General features: G+C 35.2%; 1 protein-coding gene across 1 annotated transcript in view; it reads right to left on the bottom strand.

Annotated features, from left to right (window-relative positions):
- The window catches only part of LOC117238564 (elongation of very long chain fatty acids protein AAEL008004-like), a 41,679-nt gene extending 19,243 nt beyond the window's left edge, over nt 1-22,436 (bottom strand). Inside the window, exons 1-3 of the mRNA XM_033503575.1 lie at nt 21,930-22,436; nt 10,105-10,177; nt 121-311 (exon numbers count right to left, since the gene is read on the bottom strand). Of these exons, the coding sequence (XP_033359466.1) occupies nt 121-311; nt 10,105-10,165 (252 nt within the window). The 5' untranslated portion in view covers nt 10,166-10,177; nt 21,930-22,436. The remainder of the gene's footprint in view (nt 1-120; nt 312-10,104; nt 10,178-21,929) is intronic.
- Nucleotides 22,437-23,496: the final 1,060 nt, after the last annotated feature.

Below are 23,496 nucleotides of genomic sequence, written 5' to 3'. Positions count from 1 at the left end.
TAGAATAACTTGCTGTCGATTATCTACTTCTGTACGTACACTCTGTACGAAAGCACGTTTCCCTGAGAAAAAGTAAATGAATATAGAGAGAAGAAAAAGTTACAAATAAGCAAGACGAACCTCGTAGAAGATCCATGTGGAGAATAGTGTTTGAACCAAGTTGTACGCTATCAGGATTCCTCGAAGTTTGAAAGGTTTTTTATTTTCCATTATCCTCGGTCCCAAAACCTTGCTGAAATAAGCGTAAGATAGGCATATCGCCATCGTTGGAAAAGGGCTGCTCATCATCACCCAATTGTTCACCCGGGGATCTAGAATCAGAATACAGCTACCGTTAGAACGAACGACAATCGCGATTACAATTGTTTACGAACGATTATTTCTCTTATCCATTATTCGATAAATACATAGTCGTTTGACGTGCGACATCGAACTTTTCGAAAGGTAAAAAATGTGTTCCCTTTCTTTTTGCTCGAGCTATCGATTCGACCGTGATTAAATAGAAATCGAACGGCTATAAACTCAAAGTTCGGCTAATTAATATCGCGCTCGATGGGAATGATTCGTGAACAATGACTCTCGGGCTTCTTGAAATTGGGAGATTGGCGCAAACGGTCTCTCTATTTAGAAAAGTACGAGTATATTAAGAACGTAGGCATATGCGACGTGCTCGACTAGAGACCAATACTCAAGCAAATGAAAGATATCACTGCGAGCAATTTCATATCATCGAGGGTTAGCGTGAGTAAGCGTGAAATCCACGTCCACTTCGTTCTTGTGGTTATCGCTAATTAAATCTCGCTCTCCTGCTCGGTTTAGTAACAATGTTAAAGCCGCGTTTAATTATCGGTTCTTCATCCAGCGATTCTTTAACGACCGACGAATAGAAAGTAAACAATCGTTACTTCTCGTTACACTCATTTTTTCTTCTTTTTTCTCCTCCTCCCCCGGTGGTACTTTTATTTTTTCCATAACTTTATGCATCGACGTCACGGTACGATAAACCTCGTTATGATGATTTTCCTGTCATTAAGCAACAATAAAGTGGTAGGCTTCCCGGTTCGTTAACCTCTTTAACACCATGATTATATTTAAAAAAGAACAGGGTAATCCAAGTACATTACTTTAATGGCCGATTGAACTCTTTTGTATGTATCGGAGAAAATTGAAACTGTTAGCGGATCGACGGCACGCTATTCAAACAGTAACGCGAGCCACGTTTACCGAGTGTTTGGTTTTTATAAAAGAGAAGTTAATCGAACGTTTCATATACACGCAGTGGAAAAAATTCTAATCGATATGTCGATTTAGCCAGTCTTTTCATGGGAAGAACGAGCTTGTAATTGCTACCCCTTGATACCAATAAGGTGTACAACAGAATATCTTATAATCCCATTCTACGAAGTACCCAACCCTAACCTAACTCCAACCTAACCCCGTCCATGAGTGTTAGAGCACTTACGGAAAACTAAGTAAACCTGATAAATCATTAGGAAATTATAAAACCTAAAAACACAAAAACCTTAGGCTATAAAGAACCCATATATTCGATATTATTATTTAATATTAATATAAAATGAATTTTCTTTCGTATGTATATCGGCCACATCTGCAACAATTTTGACATTTATATAATTATTTTGTTTCATTATCATTTGATTTTATACATATCTACTGTAAATAATTTTATTATCTAAATTCTCGGAATAACTCATTCAATTTGCTCAAAATTCTTCAATCGAGTTTAGATTAGGATACTTTGAGGACTGATGCGTTATTGTTATATTTCTGTAACTCTTAATACTGTACAACGGTTTTTGATGAACATAAAATTTTGCTCGATAATCGTTTTGTTGATAATTTCAGTTCATAATCATGTTTTATATAAGATGCCCCAAAATTTATGAAAAGTGTGTAAGTATAAATAAAATATGTGAGATCATGTTTTTACGATTACATCGTTTTAATGTTTACTATCTACAACTCAAATTTCGACGGCAATAGTGTAATTAAGAACATGGATCACGATGGAAAACAATGACATGAAAGTATGACATAAAGGAAAGGAAAACGGGCTAATTATTTCAATATGCAGTTAGATACGTTAAAGTTTCTTGCAGCAAATACACTCTTTACACATTAATATCGTATCTTATTCATCGTTTCTCAAAACACTGAGATATTTGGAAATCTTGTCAATCTCTATGTTACTTGGGTTATTTGAAAAATGGATAAAAATATACATTACATAGCTATTTCTACGTAACGGAATTAACGATCACACGATATTAGTCAATACTAACAAACATGTATTAATGAACTCGAAGTCGAAAAACATCTTTTTTCTGTTAATGATACGACATCGTGAATTTATCTTTTGTATCTTGGTGACAAATCATTTTTTACATTATGCTTTTATCATTTTTTACATAATTATAATTATATGTATTATCATTTGTTACATAATGCAAGAATTATTATGCCCCGTTTTTACATCCTATCTTATTCTTGTTTTAACAAACAAAAGAATGTTTAATGTTTTAAGGGAAACTAGCGAATACTCAAAATAAGAAATCACGTGTATCGCCAACCATCCATATTTTCTCAAACTTATAAGAAATATATGAAATAAAAAAAAAAAAAACACTATTGGATTTTGAATGATCTAAAGGATGCAACAGAATTATTAAAAATCTACCACATTTTCCAGCAAGGGACGTCCTTTTTCCTCGTCACGTGTCGCAATGATTGGCGATTGGTCGATCTCTACATCGGTCATGGAAATATTTGACTGTTTACCACAGAAAATTTGTGCGAATGTACCATGTCTTATTATACCAAGCTTCTTGAAATTTCATTAGCATGGTAACGAAACAAGACAATTGCGATTATATTGGTAAACTTTGGACTCAATCTGTATACGCATATAGAATTTATTTACTGCAAACATATATTTAATAAAAAAAATTAGAATAGGACACCAATATCCATCTTAAGCGTATAATAATTGTTATAATTGTTGAAGATGATTCCTCTGAATATTGAGGCTTATTGCAATATGTGTGTATATTGATTTTGTAGGCACAACTACGTGTCAACCCCCTTTTTAAAGCCAAAAGGCAGAAAAATAAAAGTTATCTATAGGAAAATAAAGTTATCTATCTATCTAATTGCCTAGTGAAATACTTGAATGCTATCTGTCAAATGTATGCTTGAAGTAAATATACGAAACTACTACATTATATTTTCAGAGTCGATCCAAAATGTTTCGTACAACGTACACAATAAATTTGCAAGAAGTTCCTACAAATATCTAAATATTTTCGTAAGCCATTGTAAATTAAAATTGGCAAGCCATTGCGCGATGTATATTTGACAAAGAGCCAAAGGTATCAAGAATTACAAAAAATATTTCTCACAGTCTTTATGTCGAATCATTTGACGTAATGCAATCTCGCGCAGAAATCGCGCTTCGACGTGTCTATGATCACGGTATACAAAGGTTACATAACAATGTAAATGGAGAGGAAGTATGGAGCAAAGTGACATTCTCCATTCGCTAAAGGCGAGTGGACATTTCGCAACTCAACATTGTTATATGAGCGTTGTAATGTGGAGCAATCGGCATATGATTTAGAAGTAGATTATACAGTCTGCGATCGCACACCTGGTTTGATGTCAAAGTTCTGCCTTTCCGGCAGGAAGTCGATAACCATATCATAACCAATCATCTATTAACACTTTCTATGCAAGACCGATTTTTGGTTACTTTCCATTCAGGCCGCACGTTATACGTGTATACGTGATTAATAGTTTTGCTTATGCCTTACAATTTTGTTAATAGTGCAAACAACATAATTATCAAGGAAGAGTGTATTATCTAATATGTATTAGATATCAAAACAATAAATTTAATTTTTATGGAGTTGTTTTAACACATGCATGGTTGAATATTTACTCTACCACAATTCCAAATGGCTTGAACGGAAAGTTCAGCATATACGCTTTTTCCAAGAACGAATGTTGTTAGCAGAACATTTATATTACTACGTAAAACGTAATTGACGTCCATAATTCTAAATAATTAACATAAAAAGAAATGCATGTTAACGATAGTATCGATCGAACCAAACGTCCTCCATATTTTCACAGGCTTTAAATAAAATTATGTAATTCTTTCCATTTTTCTTTGCAACGACATCTCGTGGTACAGCATTTCAATACACGGAAGCAAAACATGCATGTTTAATCTAGCGTACCCTCAGCTGGGATTGCCATATGAGATAACGCATGACGTTATATCGTAAAGTACTTAAACACCTACAAAATTATGAAATTTTGCGGGTACTTAAAGAGTTAAATTTTGGAGCATCACAGCAGCTTTGAAGTTATATTCAGAATGTCGTATCGAAATCAGATTCGAGTTTGCCTTGATGCATTTTATACTTTGTACGTGTTGGTCATTGTAAAACAGGATTTTAATCTTTTTCAAGCACGTTCAAGTATATTCAATAATTTTCTGAGAAACACTGCATCACTCATCAAATAAAGCTCGAAAAGAGCAAAAGTCGCGCGCTTGGTACCTTTCATAGAAGTTTGCAATCCAAGTTATTTCAAGCTACGTTGTAACTCTCGATCTTTCACTAGAATGCGCTATCACATTTTTAAATCTGTTTCACTTTATTCCTTTCAAAATCTACCTTGAAATAATTAACGGATGAACCAGCGGACATCTCGAATTGATATACCTTTGCTTGAGGTACATATATCACTGGATAGCAGATTACGAGGTCTACAAATCATCACCTCAGTGGCTCCCGAGGGTAACCAAATGTCGGTACGTCCTTGCACTGGCACCTTAGTGGTTCTCAGTTCAATAACCAGACGTTGGTTCGTCCACTACATCCTCTGTGGTTCCTGATGTTAGCCATTCATGTTGATTCGTCCATGAAAGCTTACCTGTGGCTCCCAGTGTAGCCAAACCCTAATTTTGTTACGTCGATCCTTGGTGTTAGCCATATTGCGGATTTACCGTAGAACTCTATTTATCTGAAGCCATCGGAGGACGAACAGTTCATATGAGTACAGTAGGATTTATCTGAACTTGTTGAAAAAAGATATGTACATAGTTCATATAAGTGAAATATACTTATTTGTTTTAAATTTACTAGTGACCTACTCTTCCTTTTTCTACAATAGTATTTCTCTTTCGGATTAAAGAGCATGAAACCTCTTTCTGTAAGTTAAACGCTAAATAGAGTGGAGTTCCATCTATTTGAATTTGAAACAGTTTATAAATGTAATATGAGTTCATTCCATCTTCCACGATTCTATTATTTTTCTATTCTACAATTAATATTTTTCTAATATTTTTCACAATACTAGTTCATGTTCAGATAAATAGATTCAATCGGCAGTAGTTCAGTCAATAAAGCATTAAGTAAAATGTAATTTCGTTGAATTGTGTTCGAATAATTAGAATTCTACTATGACTGAAGGTCACATAATAGAGATTCACTATTGTATTTCATTATTAATGATATTTCGATTACGCAATAAAATTTCATGTAACAAGTGGAATAGTAATGAAACGCATTTCCATCTTCACTATTACTAAAAATATCTCAAATCCATAATTCAACAAACGTTTCCGTGGTCATTGGAATAACATTTATTTAATATATTTCTACACTGTCACTGTTACGAGGGCTTTTTAAAAGATCACAATATCAAAATTCGATTTTGAGAAAGCCTATGAGCTCCAAACACGTATAGCAATCTCGTGGAAAATTGGACTCTATTCAGTCGTCGAATAGAAGGGAGAAAAACGTTCGCACTCGTATCGTTTATCCAATGAAATGGATTAAAAACATACGGAACAAAAAAGCTATTGCTGTAACTGCCGCACACACACATTATCTCTGATAAATATAACTTTACATCGAACGTTTCATTATAAATCGTTTTAATGATCATTTCTTGAAATAACTCCCCTTACGAATGAATATCACATCACAGTAGAATTCCATTTATCTGAATACTACTTATAGAAACGGAATTCTACTTAAGAACGATTAAATGAACTGCTGCCTATTGATTCCATTTATCTAAACGCGATCTTCTGAATTATATGCACGAGAAATCACTAATAGTAAAAAGGATCAATGAACTCTTATTATATGTATTCCAATTAATTATTATACGAATTGTTCGTCACCCTATAGGTTCGGGTAAAAGGAGTTTTATTGTATATCAAAAAGTATATTTTTCATGTTAGCAGCAGTTGAAGGGAGGAAAGTGGGGGAAGACAAGTGGCACAAGCTATAGTCTTTAGTTTAAGAAAAGTGAGCTTTTCGATAGAACTCCTTTACATATTTGAATTCCGCTTATTGCAATGAAAATTTAGTTAATGCCCGATTAATTGAACTCACTTTGCTGAGTGAATTCACTTATCTGAACAATTTTTAAATATTTATTAAACATGGAAAATTAATGAACTTCTACTATAACTATTAATTGAATAACAGAATAACAGAATAAATGAAGTTCTATTGTAGTAGAAAAATGTATGTTGAGCCCCTCGATAAATCGCTTTAGAAAGTATTTGTCATCATAGGAATACATTATTTTATCAATTATCATCGAGATACACTTTATAAAACGCATCGCTCTGTATTTAATTGTGTTGTTCACATTTTCCTAATAAGTTGTGTGCATGGTTGACGAATTGCGATAATAACCAGACGATTCCCTTATCGCAGAAACACAGGAATGCAACACGATAAGATGATAATTCTCGTGCGTGAAAAATTCAGTCGGCTCGAGAACAGTCCTCTTCGGTGTCGTCCGTTAGCTTGGGTAAATTTTACAAGTACTTTTTTTATTCAACCCTCCGCAGGAAGACGCGGGAGGCGTTTGACAGAACTTCCGCCAAATTACCTCTGCACTCATATGACCGGAACGTCCACAGGAACACGCACCGCTGGACACTCTTACGATATAAGCCCATATTTTCCATCGTTCTCCACCAAGAAACCAACTCGTTTGTTTTTCCTTTCCACTAGGAACGTCAGTCGATGCGAACGTAATTCGTCCAACGAATTTTTAGTTAGCAAATAATTACGAGGTGAACTTTGGGGTAAGTGGATAGAAGAAGAAATGTTTGAAAAGAAAATCAGCCTATTAAATCTACCCTATTATCTTGACCAATAAGAGAAATTCGATTTTCACGTTATCAACGTAATTAATTTCACTTGCAGAGCAGGTTGTACTTTAACCAGTGATTTCTATAATCACGAATAGACAACGGATCGATTTCAGATTGATCGACTTTAATTGATCGAACATAAATGTAGTATTTTATCTTCAGCAGAAATGAAACAAGGCATTAAAACATAGGAGATTTCTAAATAAATTATTATATCGAGACTAGAAATCCGAATGACAAGTTGTAGTAGTGGCTACAAAAAGTATTTGCACATATCCTTATTTTCCAATGAAACGTCTTCTTTATTCGTTTTCATAGTGTCAAGTTTTTATAGTTGTATGAAAATACTATCTATCAGATGATGCAAAATTTAATATACTCAGATTAATTAGTATGCAAATGTTACAATAAACACAATGATGTGCCAATACTTTTTACAATTGCCTTCTCCGATTTTTAAGTTGACGTTGTAGTAAAAAGTAGTAATTCTAGTAAAAACTTTAGAAACGTGTTTAATTAACTTACTTAGCAATATACTAACTCATTTAAAAATCATTTATTTTATTCGAGTGTTTCGACAAGACACGTATGGAAATATTTAAAGAGCTCCTATAAAGATGGAAGTATAAGAGATGAAGTCTATTTCAAAGTGGAGTCGATAATGTTAAGGTATTTGCAGTAGCTGTGACGTTTAAAACTAAAGACAAATATTTTTGTCATGCGCGCACCGGGGCATGATCTTATCCTAACCGGTTTGTTTGACGCGATCCTCGTGGCTACAACGTTTAGCCGAATGAGCATCGTATGTAAATGCAAGAACGGATTCCAGTGGCACAACACAGCTTGGGTGTAATCAGGCAAGGGCGTCTCTTGGTCTACATGGGATACAATTAGCGGAAAACACGGCCTATTGGCTTGTCAGTATTAAATCGATAATCCACGTACCGTGTAGCATGGGAACATGAAAAGAGAACTGGTCAATTTGAGCCCCTTAACAGCTCGTAAGTCGTGTAACGGTTACATCGTCGTCCTCACGAATCAATTCACGAAGGCGTAGAAGCCCGAGCTGTGCGACCGAGCAACGCAACCGTCTAAATGAGCTTTCAACCCTCCTATTATATATGTATAGAATATATGTAATATACTCTTTCAGGACCTACGATCATCACCACCATCATCGTGGCAAAACTTCATCTTTCCGTGACTTTCGATAATTCTCGAATATACTTAGGGTAGACTCTTCCCCCTCAAAAAGAACGTAAAGGATGCTTCATTCTGATATCGTTTAGAAACGAATACATATGTTATAACTATTCATAGAACATATGTTCTATTTAGATTGTATAAGATGAAACGAAGATGACGAAATAATCGTATTTTTATGACAAAATATTGGATATTCCCTAAGTATATGAATATTTTGCATAATTCGTAGGTAATACAGTACGTGAATTTTACAGAAGTGTCCAAATTAATGGTGAGTTAGCGGAATTGTTTACTACCTTTTTATGAAATTATTAGACTATAAAACTAAATTACTTACTGAAAAATATAGCAATAATATGTTTTACTATTTATTATGTACGTATCGATATTATTGGATATATGCATCGTTGTATTAACATCAGAAGTATCTATATCATTTTACAAGATCTAATCTAATCTGACCTGATCCTATCTAATGTGATCAATTAAAGAATCTAAAGATAAAGAGTCTTTAACAGAGCTAACAAAATTGCATATTGCCTTTCTAAAATCGATTTAATCGGTTCATAATATTTGTACTATTATATGCATAACTGCGATGGCCATATACAATAAGATCATTGCACTTTGATTTAATGTGCATAATTTTATAATTAAAATACATCTTCTTAAAGATGCGCTCGTGTTCGGATACTTTTAAGCGGTAGTGTACAATCGTATTTTGCGTTTCAATCGCTTTATTTCATTTGTCGTGATGTAGACGACGTATTTCTTATGGTAAATAATCGAATAAAAAAGATGTTACGATCAATCGTGGCCAGTTTCTCCTATCGATCGGAGAACAATCGTTATCCAAAACGTTGCAATTCTCGTGGACGATAGAACAAAATCGTAGAAAAAAAGATTGTGGATGGGAAGCGAAAATCTCAAAGAATCGAGAAAAACATTGCGTTCTTGCCTATTGAAAAAAGGTATGCCATGAGTGAATCATGTGGGAAACGCTAACACGAATGGACGCCTTTCTCCTTCTTTTTGTTTTGTTTGCTTAATAACGAAGGCGTCAGACTTTAAGATGACATTCATTTGAATGGATTTAAAAATTTCAACTGAATCCGTAGAAAAATTGGGGACGAGTTTATTGACACACGCGCCGCCGTGAAGTTGGAGGTCATTTAAAAAATATACGCGACAAATATGTCTCCTCTATGGTTATCATGTCAGTCCGCTCCTCTTTCAATCGTACATAGTCTTTTGTCCTCGTTCGAATGATGTTCGATGTTATGAAAGCAAATTATTCGACGCATTTGTTCGTTTTTGTCACTCGTGAGACAATTTGCGAGAGAACCTTGTATCGCTCTATCAAAATTATTTTTATAATTTTCGTATCGAGTTTAGCTTCCTGTAGTTGACGTATCATTTTAACGTGCAACTCTGTGGCTCTTTGAATTGGTTAGTTACTCGGTTACGATCCCGTGAAATCGGGACGTCGCGTGTCATTGCGATCGGAAAGACTATTATGTATCACTCACAGCGACCAGCTCGCTGGTAAAAATGTTACCCTATTTACTTTGGTTGATCGTTTTTGGTTTTTAATACGATCGCGCAGGATTGACCCACTTAACGACCGATCGATTCTCCAATTTTTCATTACCGCCAATTTGCTTAATGTATTAAAATAAAAATTATCTTACCGGACTTGTTATCCATTAGATCCCTGTACCCGTGCACCAGATCCGTCACTATAGCTGTCATCTTGGCTCAAGTCTGAAACCAGAACAAAGAGTTCCTATTTTATTCGACCTTCATTATAAATACCACAAAATGGTGGTTTAGAAAATCTCGTTAATAATTTTCTTCTTTTTCAATTTTCTGCTCTCCCAATTTCTTTCAATTTTCTTCGTCTACGAAAGGATGTTTATCGACAATATGCACCGTAATCGTTTGATAAATTATTCAGGAATTGAAAGATAAATAAAAATCCCGGTAGTAAGTACTTTGAAATGAATCAAATGCAAGAACCAACAAACGAGCGTAAAAATTCCATTCGTTTTATGCAGGCCGGTGGTAAACTGGTTTTCGCAAAGGTACAAAGGCGCATCAATCGTTTATACGGATTTTCCAACGCGTTTCCGGGTCGTCCGTCGACTGCTTTCGAGAAAGTTGCATCGGCGGAACGATAAGTCGTCGCAACGATCGTTGGAATTTCCTGCGTGTCTTTATCCTCCTTTCTTATTCTTTCTGACGAAGATGAAAGAAAGAAGGAAAAAGACGTTATCGTGATTATGATTACTCAAGAAACATACTGTCGGTACAATGCAACGTCTGCTTCAAGATTAAAACGTCGAGTACCGCAGAACGGAGCGATTTAACGACCAGTTCGATTACTTAATTTCCCTTTCTAAGGTACTTTCACTGATTCCTCGTGAAATGAAATGTGACTACGACGAAAAAGCGGGACGATGACTGTGTCAATCGATCGATTACGGAAGAGATTAAGTGGATTAAGTCGCGGGTATTAAAGCCTCTTCGAATTAATGCATACTCAATTATCTCTGGTTTGCCCACCCAGAATCGGGTTATGGAATTTCACGATGAGGCGATGAGAACATCGACCGTTGATTGCGTTTTCACGAAATTGTCTGGCTTGCAAGTTTTTCATCGGTTTTGCGCGCTACAGGCTCGGATCCGGGACACCGATAGAATGGCCGTTTAATTGAAAACGAAAGAAACGGCGAACAAATAACGGCGGATGGCACGGTGTCGATTATCGGACAAATATTTTATCGAGAAGAAAAAGCGCAGGGCGTAGCTTGATCAATCGTATGGCGCCACGCGCCAAATGATACTATAACTATAACGCGCGTACTATACAACCTTAGCGAACATATCCGCGTTCAGATTCGTCACATTCATTTTAAAGTACGGTAGTATTATCTGGACCCTATTAATTTATCGATTAATAAAAGAGTAATATAGAGTTGCTTGAGTCAAGCTAAGTAATTTGCCTTGTAATTCGTCAAATTTGGTTATGAACAATTTTTAAGCGATCTACATTTGAAAACAGATTATTTGACTCGTCATTAATGGTGTAATAAGCAGTAAAACGTATTGTAAGTTAGTCAATTAATAACACTTGTATTATACCAAGCTGATAACTCTATTATTGCAAGATTGAACATATGTGTCCTTTTATATGGGTCTAACGTTTTAAGTTAGATGATAATTCTTAGTGGCTTTGATGATTTCCTAATGACTTTTCAGGTTTTCCTAAGATTTCGCACATGTTTTAATACTTATGAACGGTTTTAATAGATATGCATTATAGTAATTTGTTTTTAACTTACCTATGCATAATAATGTACCTCTTTCTCCAACATATTATCTTTTATATTCCAAAAGGTTCATTCCGTGAATGAAGAAAGAAATAAATGAATAGAATTTATCCTTCGTGCGACATGTCGACCGACTAAAAAATAGTCGCTAACGGAATTGCTACGTTAAATATAAAGAATCGAGAGACTCGCCGCTTTTCTCTCCTCGAGTCAATAGACTTTGCGAGGCCTCATTCTATCTGTGGCGTGAATTGGTTGCGGACTGTATAGCTCTGCTTTATTGTTTACATCGAGTGTGAACAATATAAAACGAAGAGCTGAATTGATAGCTCGCGAAACTCGGATGCAAAATCTTGTAAGGACTCAAATCTTTCGAATTTCGCGATGCTTTCCCCACTTTTTCCGAGTATCTAATTCATCAGAAATTAAAATTTTTCAAAAAATCGAATTATTTTTTCTCGATATAAGTGGATCGATGAAATCATACAAAGTAAAGTTAATCTAAAATCTAGACAGAAATTCAAATGGATTATTAATAGATAAATAAAAATATGTTAATTAACCTAGTTTTGAGAGTCGAATTACAAAAATAGTTAAGTATAGTTAACTTAAGTTTGCCAGATCGATCTCTTTGATTGATAAAATTGTTTGTTGAAATTTAAGTAATCTATCTTCGATGAAATTTTGAAATATATGCAATGGAAAATTTCATAACCATCATAAACCGTAAACAGAGAAAACGCGCGCAACTTGTAAATTAGACAACATGTAACAGGAACAAAGTCAAATGTATGCAGTTCTTCACGGACACAATATTATAATCGTATTGCTTAGGAAGTTCTTTAGAACTATTCTACATTGATTACGTCCGAGTTTTCAGACATTTTAATATTAACTTTTTGCTATAATCATTTTTAATATATAGTAATTTACGAATAGTATTCAAACACCTGTATTATTGTTCATGAATATATGTAAATAATACATACGTTATTCAAAACAGTTCGATTTTTATTAGCGCTGTAATGAGATCGGATTACCATGATTATATTCGTAAAAATAAAAACAAACCTTGCTTTATTAAATATTGATAATCCTCGATATTCAACCCATTGTATATATTTTTAACACTCATTATACGTTTCAGGCGTTTACGCTATGTACTAAATTTTTACTAAATATATGTTCGCAATAAATATTTTGTAACTTTTATACAGATGTTCAGATTGGCTTTAAATTTTACCAATATAATCATGAAAGTTGTGCCTCACTAAAATACCATTAAAATTTCTAACTGTTTTGCGTAACGTATAGAATATGTGCATAAAGGTTTTCTTCGGCAAGTGTCCAAATACTTCACTGGATATCATATATCCTGGATAGATAATGAAAATTTGATTTCCAATGAATCCATAAAACGTCACATTTTATGATCACGTACTCGATTGCTTTTTTTCTTCTTGTACGTGTGCATATTTATCTTGTCAACACACATGACTGTTTCTCTCTCTTTCTACCGTATGACTGTCTCGAAAGTCTCAGCTGGTATAATTAGCACGTAATTGGTATGACGCAACGAAACTGTTTATCCTTTGGCGATATGCTTTTGTAAATCATCGATGAAAAAAGTTCTAATACGCAATTTTGTCGTTGCCAGAGTATTTAAAAAACAAAGAAAGAAAGAAGTTGGAAAAAGTTTAATTCACACTATTATACATATATATTATACTATTTGAAACTACTACGGGGATAAGACGAACTTCGCTTGGCTTGAGTATCCATTGCAGAATAGTTCTTGATAATATGAGACATTATAGTTAAGGTACGTACAACGTGCAATTTGGAAAACGTCAAGATTCACGACAAAAGGTATCGAAGAACTTGGACTTCCATGATTCGATTATTAAGTCGTAAAAATTTCTCTTTCGTTCTTTCTCCATCGGTTACGGATGTTACATAAATACGGTAAGATTAGTAGGCATTCGAAAAGGAAAAAAGGAGTCTCGAAACTGTGGAATACAGGGGAAAAAGTGAGAAGGAGATAGTAGAAAAAAGTAGGCAGATGGAGTGAGAAATGACACACAGATAGAAAGAGATATAGAAACCTGTAAGTAGGCACAAGGTAGCGGCGAGAAAGTTACTAAACACATAGTTACGTCCTGTTGAGATCGATTACAGCAGATAACCAACGTAACCGCCGTCAGATCAAAACTCATAAACTGGTCTGGCGCGTGTTACGGTGAACTATAAATTCGCCTCTTTTGTTCTCCTCTACAGCGATTACGCTTGCTATTTTACTCCAATAATAGCTCTGTTTCGTTCAGACAAACGTTGCTGGTAGGTATAACACGTAATAAAATATTTATTTATAGCTGAACGTTTCAGATACATATTATCCAGACATACAGTAGCTCACAAAATATTTGAACGCTTGCCATAAAAATCTTACGCCCATATTATGTGTGTGTGTTATGAAAAATACTTTGAAAATGTATATAGAAATTACAAGATATTTATTGCAAATATATGTTTATTAAAAAATTAGAGTGAATAGTCACGTTAAGTAATGCAATAACAAGTATTAAATACGGTTAAATTCAAGGAAATATATAATTGTACTCAATATCTTGTAATTTCTACTATTTGTTTCAAACTTGATCAATATAATCATGATGTTCTAGTCCCATAATACTGTTTATTAAGTTTCAATATGCTTTTGCAAAACATATTCCTAAAGAGTGTCTACAAGCCCTAGGATACTTACGTACGCCTGTGTAAAAATTGAAGGATTTAAGCAATAAGAAGGCAGCTCCAATAATTATATAGATTGTATGTATTGGAAAATCCTTATTACAGCAGTCCCTTCTGTCGGTGTTCTTCGCAAGAAAACGTTCTTACAACAATACAACAGCATTGGTTAAAAAATCATTGAAATGTATAAAGTATGGGCTTGTATTATACTCATTAAATTCAGAAAATATTGTTATATGTAAATCAAATATTCAGAATTCGCTGCTCTTTGTTTTGTTTGTAAACACCCTTTATTCGCTCGATAAAATTCTATCACTTCCATGTTATTAAACAATAATCACTCTGCAAGATCTATTCAATAATAAATCTAATTACGGTATATAATCATTAAGCGTCTTTCAGTGAAATCGTCCGTCATCATTCCGTTTCCTGAACAAACAATAATTAACCTTGTAGCGATGTAGCCGACATACATTAAATCTAGTAGGAAAGTGGAAAAATGGAATTGTGTCAGATATGATTTAATTTCCTTAAAACTTTAGATCTTTATTCTCCAGACCAATAAAATAAATTTGGCAAATTAGTGAAAGTATCAAAAAAGAATATTACTGGGTAGTTAGAAAAGAGTTCTACGAATATTGCCTCCTTTTCGTCACTCTCTTAGGATGATCAATTTCTCGTAATGTTTCATGTTACGCGACTTACATTACCTTGAGGAGGGCACGTATCGTACCAATTTCTCAGCGGCATTAAAGGACCTCCGGAATTGATTTAAAAGAAATCTCACGTGCCGTTTCCATATGTATATATTGCGACTTATCTACTAATTAAATCGCTTACACGTAATAATAATAATTTACACGCAAAGACGCAATAATAGAAATAAATTAACGTGTTTTTATACGTGTCACAGAATATTATAATCGTATCGATGTTCGATCGATGCAGAGCAAAAAGTATTGACGCGTGTGCAATTTCTACGATAATAAGTAAACATTCGATAACTGCTCAAAAATCGGGAACCAAGTGTTGCAATGATGGAGATGTAGGAACGATTCTAATCCTCGAAACTGACACTTTAAACGTGCCGAATGTAAAAAAGAGAGTCGGAGCGTTCGGTAAATATTAAAGGCTCGCGATAAGCTAAGACCTTGATTTGTGATTAAAGAAACTTTTATCAACATGTTTCTTACATTTTTCTGATTATAGTGATACCAAATACCATATAATTTCGAGCATATTTGCTTACTTAATAAATGATAATTAAATATAATTCAAATTATATCGTGTTTGGTCTCATTTTAATCTGAAGGATCTCACAAATATGCCAGTAAAAGAGTAATTTTAAGAAAGTCAGGAATAGAAAAGTTTTGCTGTTGAATAGCTATCTAGAAGATACATTATCTGACATTGGATCATGCTGCACTACTCGATCGCAACGAACCGTCCAACTTCGTAGTACGCCAGGGGAACCTCTCCTCCCAAGATGGCTGTGCAATTATCGAATGTTTCCTTAGTTACATGATTTAAAAACAATCTCCGGGAAAGAGCCACTTCACTTAATGACAGTGATATGATTAGTGTTGAGCAAAATTTTATTCAAATAACAGATAGCGAATAAAAATAAAGAGCTCTAGCATAGTGTCCGGATTGCAAAATATTCGGTTAAAATGACACTTTTTTCTTAATTAAAGGTTTTTGAGGTCGTCGAAGCAGAGAATGAGAACGCGACCAAACCGGTCGTTTTTCACGGAAATAAGGCGTACAAAATTTCGGTCACTCCGTTGATGTGTAACGTATTTTGTTGATATGATTTTTGCCATTCTTAATCTACTGTAGGGATTACTCTGTACGCTTGGATCGTGAGTTTTGGTTTAGGTTTGAGCCAATTTTTATTTTCCGGTATATTATTAGTATTAAAATACCTCCGGAAAAACATATCTAGTACAAAAATTTTGCAGTCCGGATACCTATTGTACTAAATCCAAATAAAATTTTATTTGCCGCTAATGAATAGGTGTGCAATTGAATAAGAATTTGTTTAGATTAAATTGTGTAAATGTTATATACAGTTAGTGTAAAAAGTATAGAATATAGTAGAACATCGCTTATTAACAAAGTTTTAGCAAATAAATAATATGTACATATTCCTATAAGCCTGCAGATTTTCATTAAAAGAAATGGGATATCTATATCCTTTGTGAAAATATTAACAAATATCTAAAAGAATGGCAAAAATATATGTGTAATAAGTATTTGTGTAGTTACAGTTTAATGGGAAAAGCTAGAGAGAAAATTACTAAGTTTAATTATTTTAATACTTAGTGGGCTTTCCTTTTGATTTTATGAATTGAATATGAATTTTCGAACATTCCACAAGATCTACGCTCGCAAATTAATAGCATTATGCTTCGAATCGTTGAATCTTGCATCAGGATGAAATTGTTTTCGAAACCTATTGTTTTTCTACACTTTAATGCAGACGAAGATGAAACAGCAACTGTACGAATACTTACTACGCAGATATTTATTAATATTTCCACAACAGGAATAGATATCGCATTCTTTTTCCTTAATTATTCTGGGGACTTGTAAGAATATGTATATATTTTTTATCTATTAAAATTTTGTTAGTAAATGATGTTATACGATATTTTTGTTGAAGTTGAGTATTGTACGAGTACTTTTTACACTGATTGTATATAAATATATATGAGCTACATCGCAGATGCACATAGTACTGAACGTGTGATATATTTTCAAGTTTCATTGTTCAGTTATTGTAATATTGACTTTTATAACCGATTTTTTTTAGGTGCCATGTTAGGAAGTTTATTGTTCCTTGGTATATTAATAGTAAGAATTGTACCTGTATATTTGTACATAATTAGGTGAAAACAAGCAATTATTAGTATTATTATCCGAATAATTTGTTACGGATAACAAATAATTATTCCACAAATAAGATATTTATCTAATACGAATTTATTTAGATAATTATCTTAGATAGATATTTATTAAAAATTCGAAACAATTCAAATAATGCTCTACTCTGGACAGGATCGCATAATAAAATTACCACCGATTGGTTGTTCAAAATTGATCACTAGCAAAATCACTCAATCGGTGAAGAATTTATCGATGACTGTTCCCCGAAAGAAAAGACTGGTGTTGATGAAAATAGACCTCCTTCGACTTGATCATGAAATTTTCTCCTTGAACGAGCGACTCTATGAAGAGAAACGCTGGTAACTGTTCATTCTGTTAAACGACCGTTGCTCTTTACGCTATCGTACAATTTTTTTATACGTTATAATTATTTCATCGCTATTTAGCTGAGTAGACTAAAATGTCTAACAGCGATATTTGAATTTTATATCGTTTTTCATCTATCTCGTACATGTCAAACAAAATATATAAATCACGGTGCATAAAAAGTCCGTTTTTTATCGGTCGATCATTAATGTAATTATGAAAACAGCATATAAATACTGAAAAAAAGACACTTGAAATACGATGACTGTTTGTCATGATCAAGTTCTTTTTGGAACACTTTCTTTCTTGTTCATCTAACGAATTCGTTAACATTTGAGATAGGATAGAACTTGTAATACACATAGTGCGATTCAATTTAGACTACGCGGTATTCTTCTGACTCGTCGATATCTATCTATCATATATAATATTTGAAGTTATTAAAGTATTATTAAATACCTTACTAAACAACAAAGTCATCTAGGCAAATGATCTGATTATTTTGAGCGTGCAACATTGCATATAACAGATGGATGATTCATTTCTGAATAACAAATCGCAAATAGAAACGAACAAAACTTTCGTATATACATATTATATTTCTCTAAATTAACCCTGCCGTAATCCTCGAATTTTTATATGACGATCTTACTCCCATTTTAGCAGACAAGACACTTTTAATGTTCCAAGAAGACTGAAAGGATATACGTACCAATAACGATTCTTCCATATTTTGCTCAAACTCGAGATATACTTTTTAACATTAGAAAAGTAAGACGCGGTTGAAGACGATCAAAAGAATGCAGGATTAAATCATGAACTTGATTCAAAATCGTTCGATTAATATTAAATACTTCAATCTTTGCAGATGGCGATTACAATGGAATTTGATACTAAACATAATATCCCGATTGATTCATTTTTCCTATAAGTGTCTAAATCTATAAGGCAATTGTCATGAGATCACGGGGGAGTTAAACAAAACCAAAATTATCATTGAACCAATGCAATCTTCGCGATGTACGCGCTTTTCTTCGAATTCGAAACGATGACGGTTTTTACATTACTTTCACGAGCAAAGTAACAAGTTCTCTCTCAGCGAGGAACGCGCGAAGCAGCCGCACTTTTTCACATCGCGTGTATAATTTATACAATCGTACATATCGTGACCAAGCTCGGTCATTCTGATATTGATTTTTCTTTTCTTTCCGTTCGACCGACGACCCTTGTACGAGAGTGAAACGCTTCCTCGTAATTCAGGGTGTGCGTTACGTAGTCATGCGAGTTCCACTTGCGTATGTCTTTTTCAGGATCGTCATTGCATCGCCACAATGTGTCACGAATGCAAATACATAAAAGCCGAGAAAGAATCGAGATAACACCGGCATTGCGTGAATCATAGTGCGGCTACTTGATTACGTACAAAGTCTTATCGGATCTGTAGATTTTTCCGCTAATCATATTCGATGGGAAGGTGAAAAAAGAAAGATAGAGATACGATACGCGATCTTTGTCGGGGCAGTATACGCGAAAACTGAACATAGAGGTTAAGATAGGTTACTCGAGGAAAATAAGAGCATCGGTATTAACCTGCCACGTAAGATCTATCAATTTCTCATTGAACACGGAGACATCGGACAATCTTCTCAACCGTCGGTTTTTCGCTTCTAAGATGCTTCTCCCACCCCGACGCGCGACTCTGTCTTCGTTGTCTCCTTCAGACATAAAGTAGGTCGGTCGTGTCGACGAAGATGTAATTTCGTTCGGAATAAGAGGATACCGCTAAAAATTTAATTACCGTGGCAGAGGCGAGGCTGAACAAGTTTTACGGTGACGCAAAAGAATAAAGCTGATCGTACGAAATTATCCAATTTGACGATGACGCGCAGTTGTTACGTAGCATCTGTCGAGGACAGAGAAAGTAATGCTGTCCGATGGAGTTGCTTAAATAGTGTTTACTTTCGGCCGAGCCTTCCTTGCGGATTTTTAGTGGTTTGTTGTTCTGGGTTGCCTCGCTTCGTCTCGCATCATCAAGATGCCTTTGTGTCATTAAACGATAATATGGAAACAATTTTTTGTTTTGATTGATCAGACGATTAAAATAGCGATTGCTGAGCGAACAGCGAGTACCTGTACTTCCCGTTACTGCAAACTTATTTATTTTGGGCAAAATGATTGTTAAAATGTAAATACAACTTTGTGCATTGATTTTATCCTTTATCCATAAGTTACTCAAACGAATTAGAATATGCTGCGATTTCGTACTATGAATTAATATAAAATGTTGAAATCGTGTAATGTAAAAAGTATATCCTAACAATTGTTTTTTCCAAAGTAGGCAAGTGTCCAGTGACTTTTGGATGAGGGTAAGTACGTTAGTTAAAGCAACGATAGTACTGCTACGTACTCATATAAGCCGAATGCCAAATGGCACTTAACGCGTCTCTATTAATTCTTGCGAATCCGCCGTGATCGTCCGACATAGAAGACAGAATTGCTTTTGCCATTGACTGGCCCCGATAATATTCTGATTTTTCTTCTCCGCGACGAAAGTCGATAGGAACCGAGTAACAGAAGAGTTAATTATCGCAACATTTCGACCGTACTCCGCCTTTCGAATACGTTTTAAGATGGTCTCTCAAGCGTTTCGTCGATACAATTTCTAGTTTGAAGGGGAATCTGGTTCGACGATGCATCGTAGAAGATTAACTGAATATTCCTTTTAAAGGTGAACAACTCCGACGATAGAAAGAAAGGCGAAAAGAATCGGAGGAGAAGACGGAACTATTATTTACCGAGTCAGGCTGTTCTTTGGATTGAGTGGTCTTATAGGCTGACACGATTCGATCCTCCGTTACCATACATATTTGAAGATAGATGTTCGTTTTAAACAAAATATTCTCTACGTTCATCATAATATTTCATGTTTGAATCATATCAATCAAGCTTGAAAAGATGTCGAAACATTCGCTGGTCGAGTTTTGCATTCGTAAATAACGCGATTGACAGACGTCACAGGAGGAACGAATTAGGAAGAACGAGAATGCAGTTTTGTCGGGCTTCCGGCCAGGGAACGACGAACGCAGCTGTAACCGGACACTACCGATAACGTCTCTTACTAAGTAACTTTCGATCTCTGTGTTTTTATATGGTTTTGCTATTAAGCAACGGAATTAAACACATTGCGTAAATTTTTAAGACGAAAGAGAAAGCGTTTGATGGAACGTTTGGTCTGTCTGCGAGCAATGAGAGCCAATTATACCGGAAATGAATGTAATGTCTGTGGTATTATCATTTTCAAACCTAACACGTTTGTCGGTCGTATGCGAAAGAATTATTAATTTCTCGTAGGCATAGAGCGGACCGGATATAACGGAATTCGAGGCAAACCGAGCCTAACCGACTCGAGTCGCCTGCCAAATCATCCGCAATACTATTTCAGCTATAGGGAAAAATACGATTCTCGTCGAGGAATCGACAAAGAATTTTATAACGTTGATTATTTCGAACCGCTGAATTGGTAAATTTGATCGAAATTGAAAGAACGTCAATGGTAATACTGAAATCTCGCGCGCTATCGACCAAGATATTCCACAGTACGTAAACACAATTTGTAAATCACGAATATAACGCGTCTTTTTTATTTATTTTCGTCACTTCTATCTGCAGAGTAGAATGCCAGATTCACATTGCACATTCGATGTTTACATACCAGAGATTACGTTCTTCGACACGAAGATTACGTTTGATATCGATGATATCGTTAATCATCGAGAAAAAGTGTCATTTTGCAAAGAACGATGAATGTCATTCGTGTTGTATGAGGAAGGGATTAGAGGTTAGGTTAAACCATCGAGACCATCGAGAAGTTCAAACTGGGTGATTTCATTTTGAATGTTTTACCGGGAAATGTATCAAGATCACAATACGTAGATTATCGGGACGATTAAAGGGATACACGATGATTTTCTCGTCGATCAATAATCATTGTACCCGTTGAAAAAAACGAGGGTTATCATGTGGAACATATACATGGGTCGACGTGTCTGGTTTCGTTTTGTACGAAGCTCGAAATCGATCACGGGCTGTCCTAACCTTAAAAGCCGTGCCGGCACGCCTCAAACGTACAAAACCTAAATTTATTTAGAATCGAATCGATGTCAAAAGATTACACCCACCTGTTTTTTGTCGTTGCTTTCCGTCTGTTCCTCCTTCGGTTATCTTTCTCTCCTTGTTACTAACGTCTCGTAGTACCGTGATTACCGGCTTTGCTGTTTCTCCAAGTTCTTAAACTATCCGTTTTTCTTCTTGTCACCTAGCCGATGGTACATAAAATAAGCACGTTGGTGGTTTGTAGTCGCAGAGAAAAATGCGGAACTCGTCCTTATATCCTCGTGGAATGTGTAGGTTGATTGGTGGCACTCCTTCCGTCTTTATATCAGTTTCGTGAATCGTATTGCAAAATGGAATGCAAGCTCGACTCGCTTCTCGCTGTTAGAAGCAAGCAAACACGAATAAAGATGATGACTGCTCGTCATCAGATTCCTTCATCGACGTGATTTTTATCCTCCTCTCCGTCGCGAGCGCGTATCACGGAAGGAAAAAGGTGAAGAGGAAGAGAAGAACAGAGAGAGAGAGAGAGAGAGAGAGAGAGAAAGAGAGAGAGAGAGGGAGAGACAGACAGACAGACAGCAGACAAAGAGTGAGAGAGAGAGAGAAATGGAAGCAGAAGGAGGAAGATAAAGAAATAAAGAGCGAGGGAAAAAGAGGAGGGATAACAAAATTATATCTGGACAAGAGTTTCCTGTGCACGCGGTCGCACTTGACTGACGGTACCTCGTTTCTTTTTGTACACTCTAACTGCCGGCCGTTTTCCGTTTACGCTACCTGCCACCTATCCACCTCGCTGTTGGTCACCGTCGCCCTACTCTCGTCCACGATGCTTCATTTTACCAGTCTTCTTTCCCCCCTTTTTTCCTTTCTTTCTTTCCGCCCTTTCTTTTTTCTTCCTTCTGTCTTTCTCTACGACTCTTGACCGACTCTTCGTAACCTGTCACTCTTCTGCGTGCTCGCATACGGATCTCCTACCTCGCCCCTTGCCAGATATCTCTATGACTCGTACTCGACGTAGCGCAGCGACCGTCTAAACCGAACAAAATAAACCGAGTCTCTTTAAAAATGATTAAAGGAAAAACCGATCGCGACAAAGATGAGGATGACAACGGGAACGACAACGAAGACGACGCGACGAAAACGATAGAAACGAGGGCCGCCGGGCCGACGACGAAAACCACTGCCGCCAACTTGCCATCTTGCGGACATTATTGTAAACGTTCGTGAATGGTTCTCAAACCGCGGATCTCTTACGTTATTTTTACTCAGATGTTTTTCTATAAGACATAGGTTTTCAAGAGCTTTCTGTTGTTATTTGTCATATCTATTGTGACTTCATTCAATAAACTTCAATATTTAAAAAAATTAATTCGTTTAATTAATTTAATTTTAATATAAGAATGAATGAGATATAACGATTAGATGATTATTTGTTACAAGTATTAATGTTTTATGGAATATAAAGTTTTAAATTCTTCAAATTAGAGTGGTCACAGTATTGTTTATGTCGTTGAAGATATTAAAGCGTGAAAATTATTTGGAAATAATTTATATATTAATACAATCGTTTAGAGATAATTGATAGGAAATCAAATGCGAAACTTGATCGAAGCACCAGTGAAGATGTGCAAC

Source organism: Bombus vosnesenskii, unplaced genomic scaffold, assembly GCF_011952255.1.
Source record: "Bombus vosnesenskii isolate JDL3184/JDL3185 unplaced genomic scaffold, Bvos_JDL3184-5_v1.1 scf7180000013542, whole genome shotgun sequence".
Classification (NCBI taxonomy): domain Eukaryota; kingdom Metazoa; phylum Arthropoda; class Insecta; order Hymenoptera; family Apidae; genus Bombus; species Bombus vosnesenskii.
The sequence above is the reverse complement of the archived record's forward strand: the minus strand, read 5'-3'. Positions and strand labels throughout refer to the sequence as shown.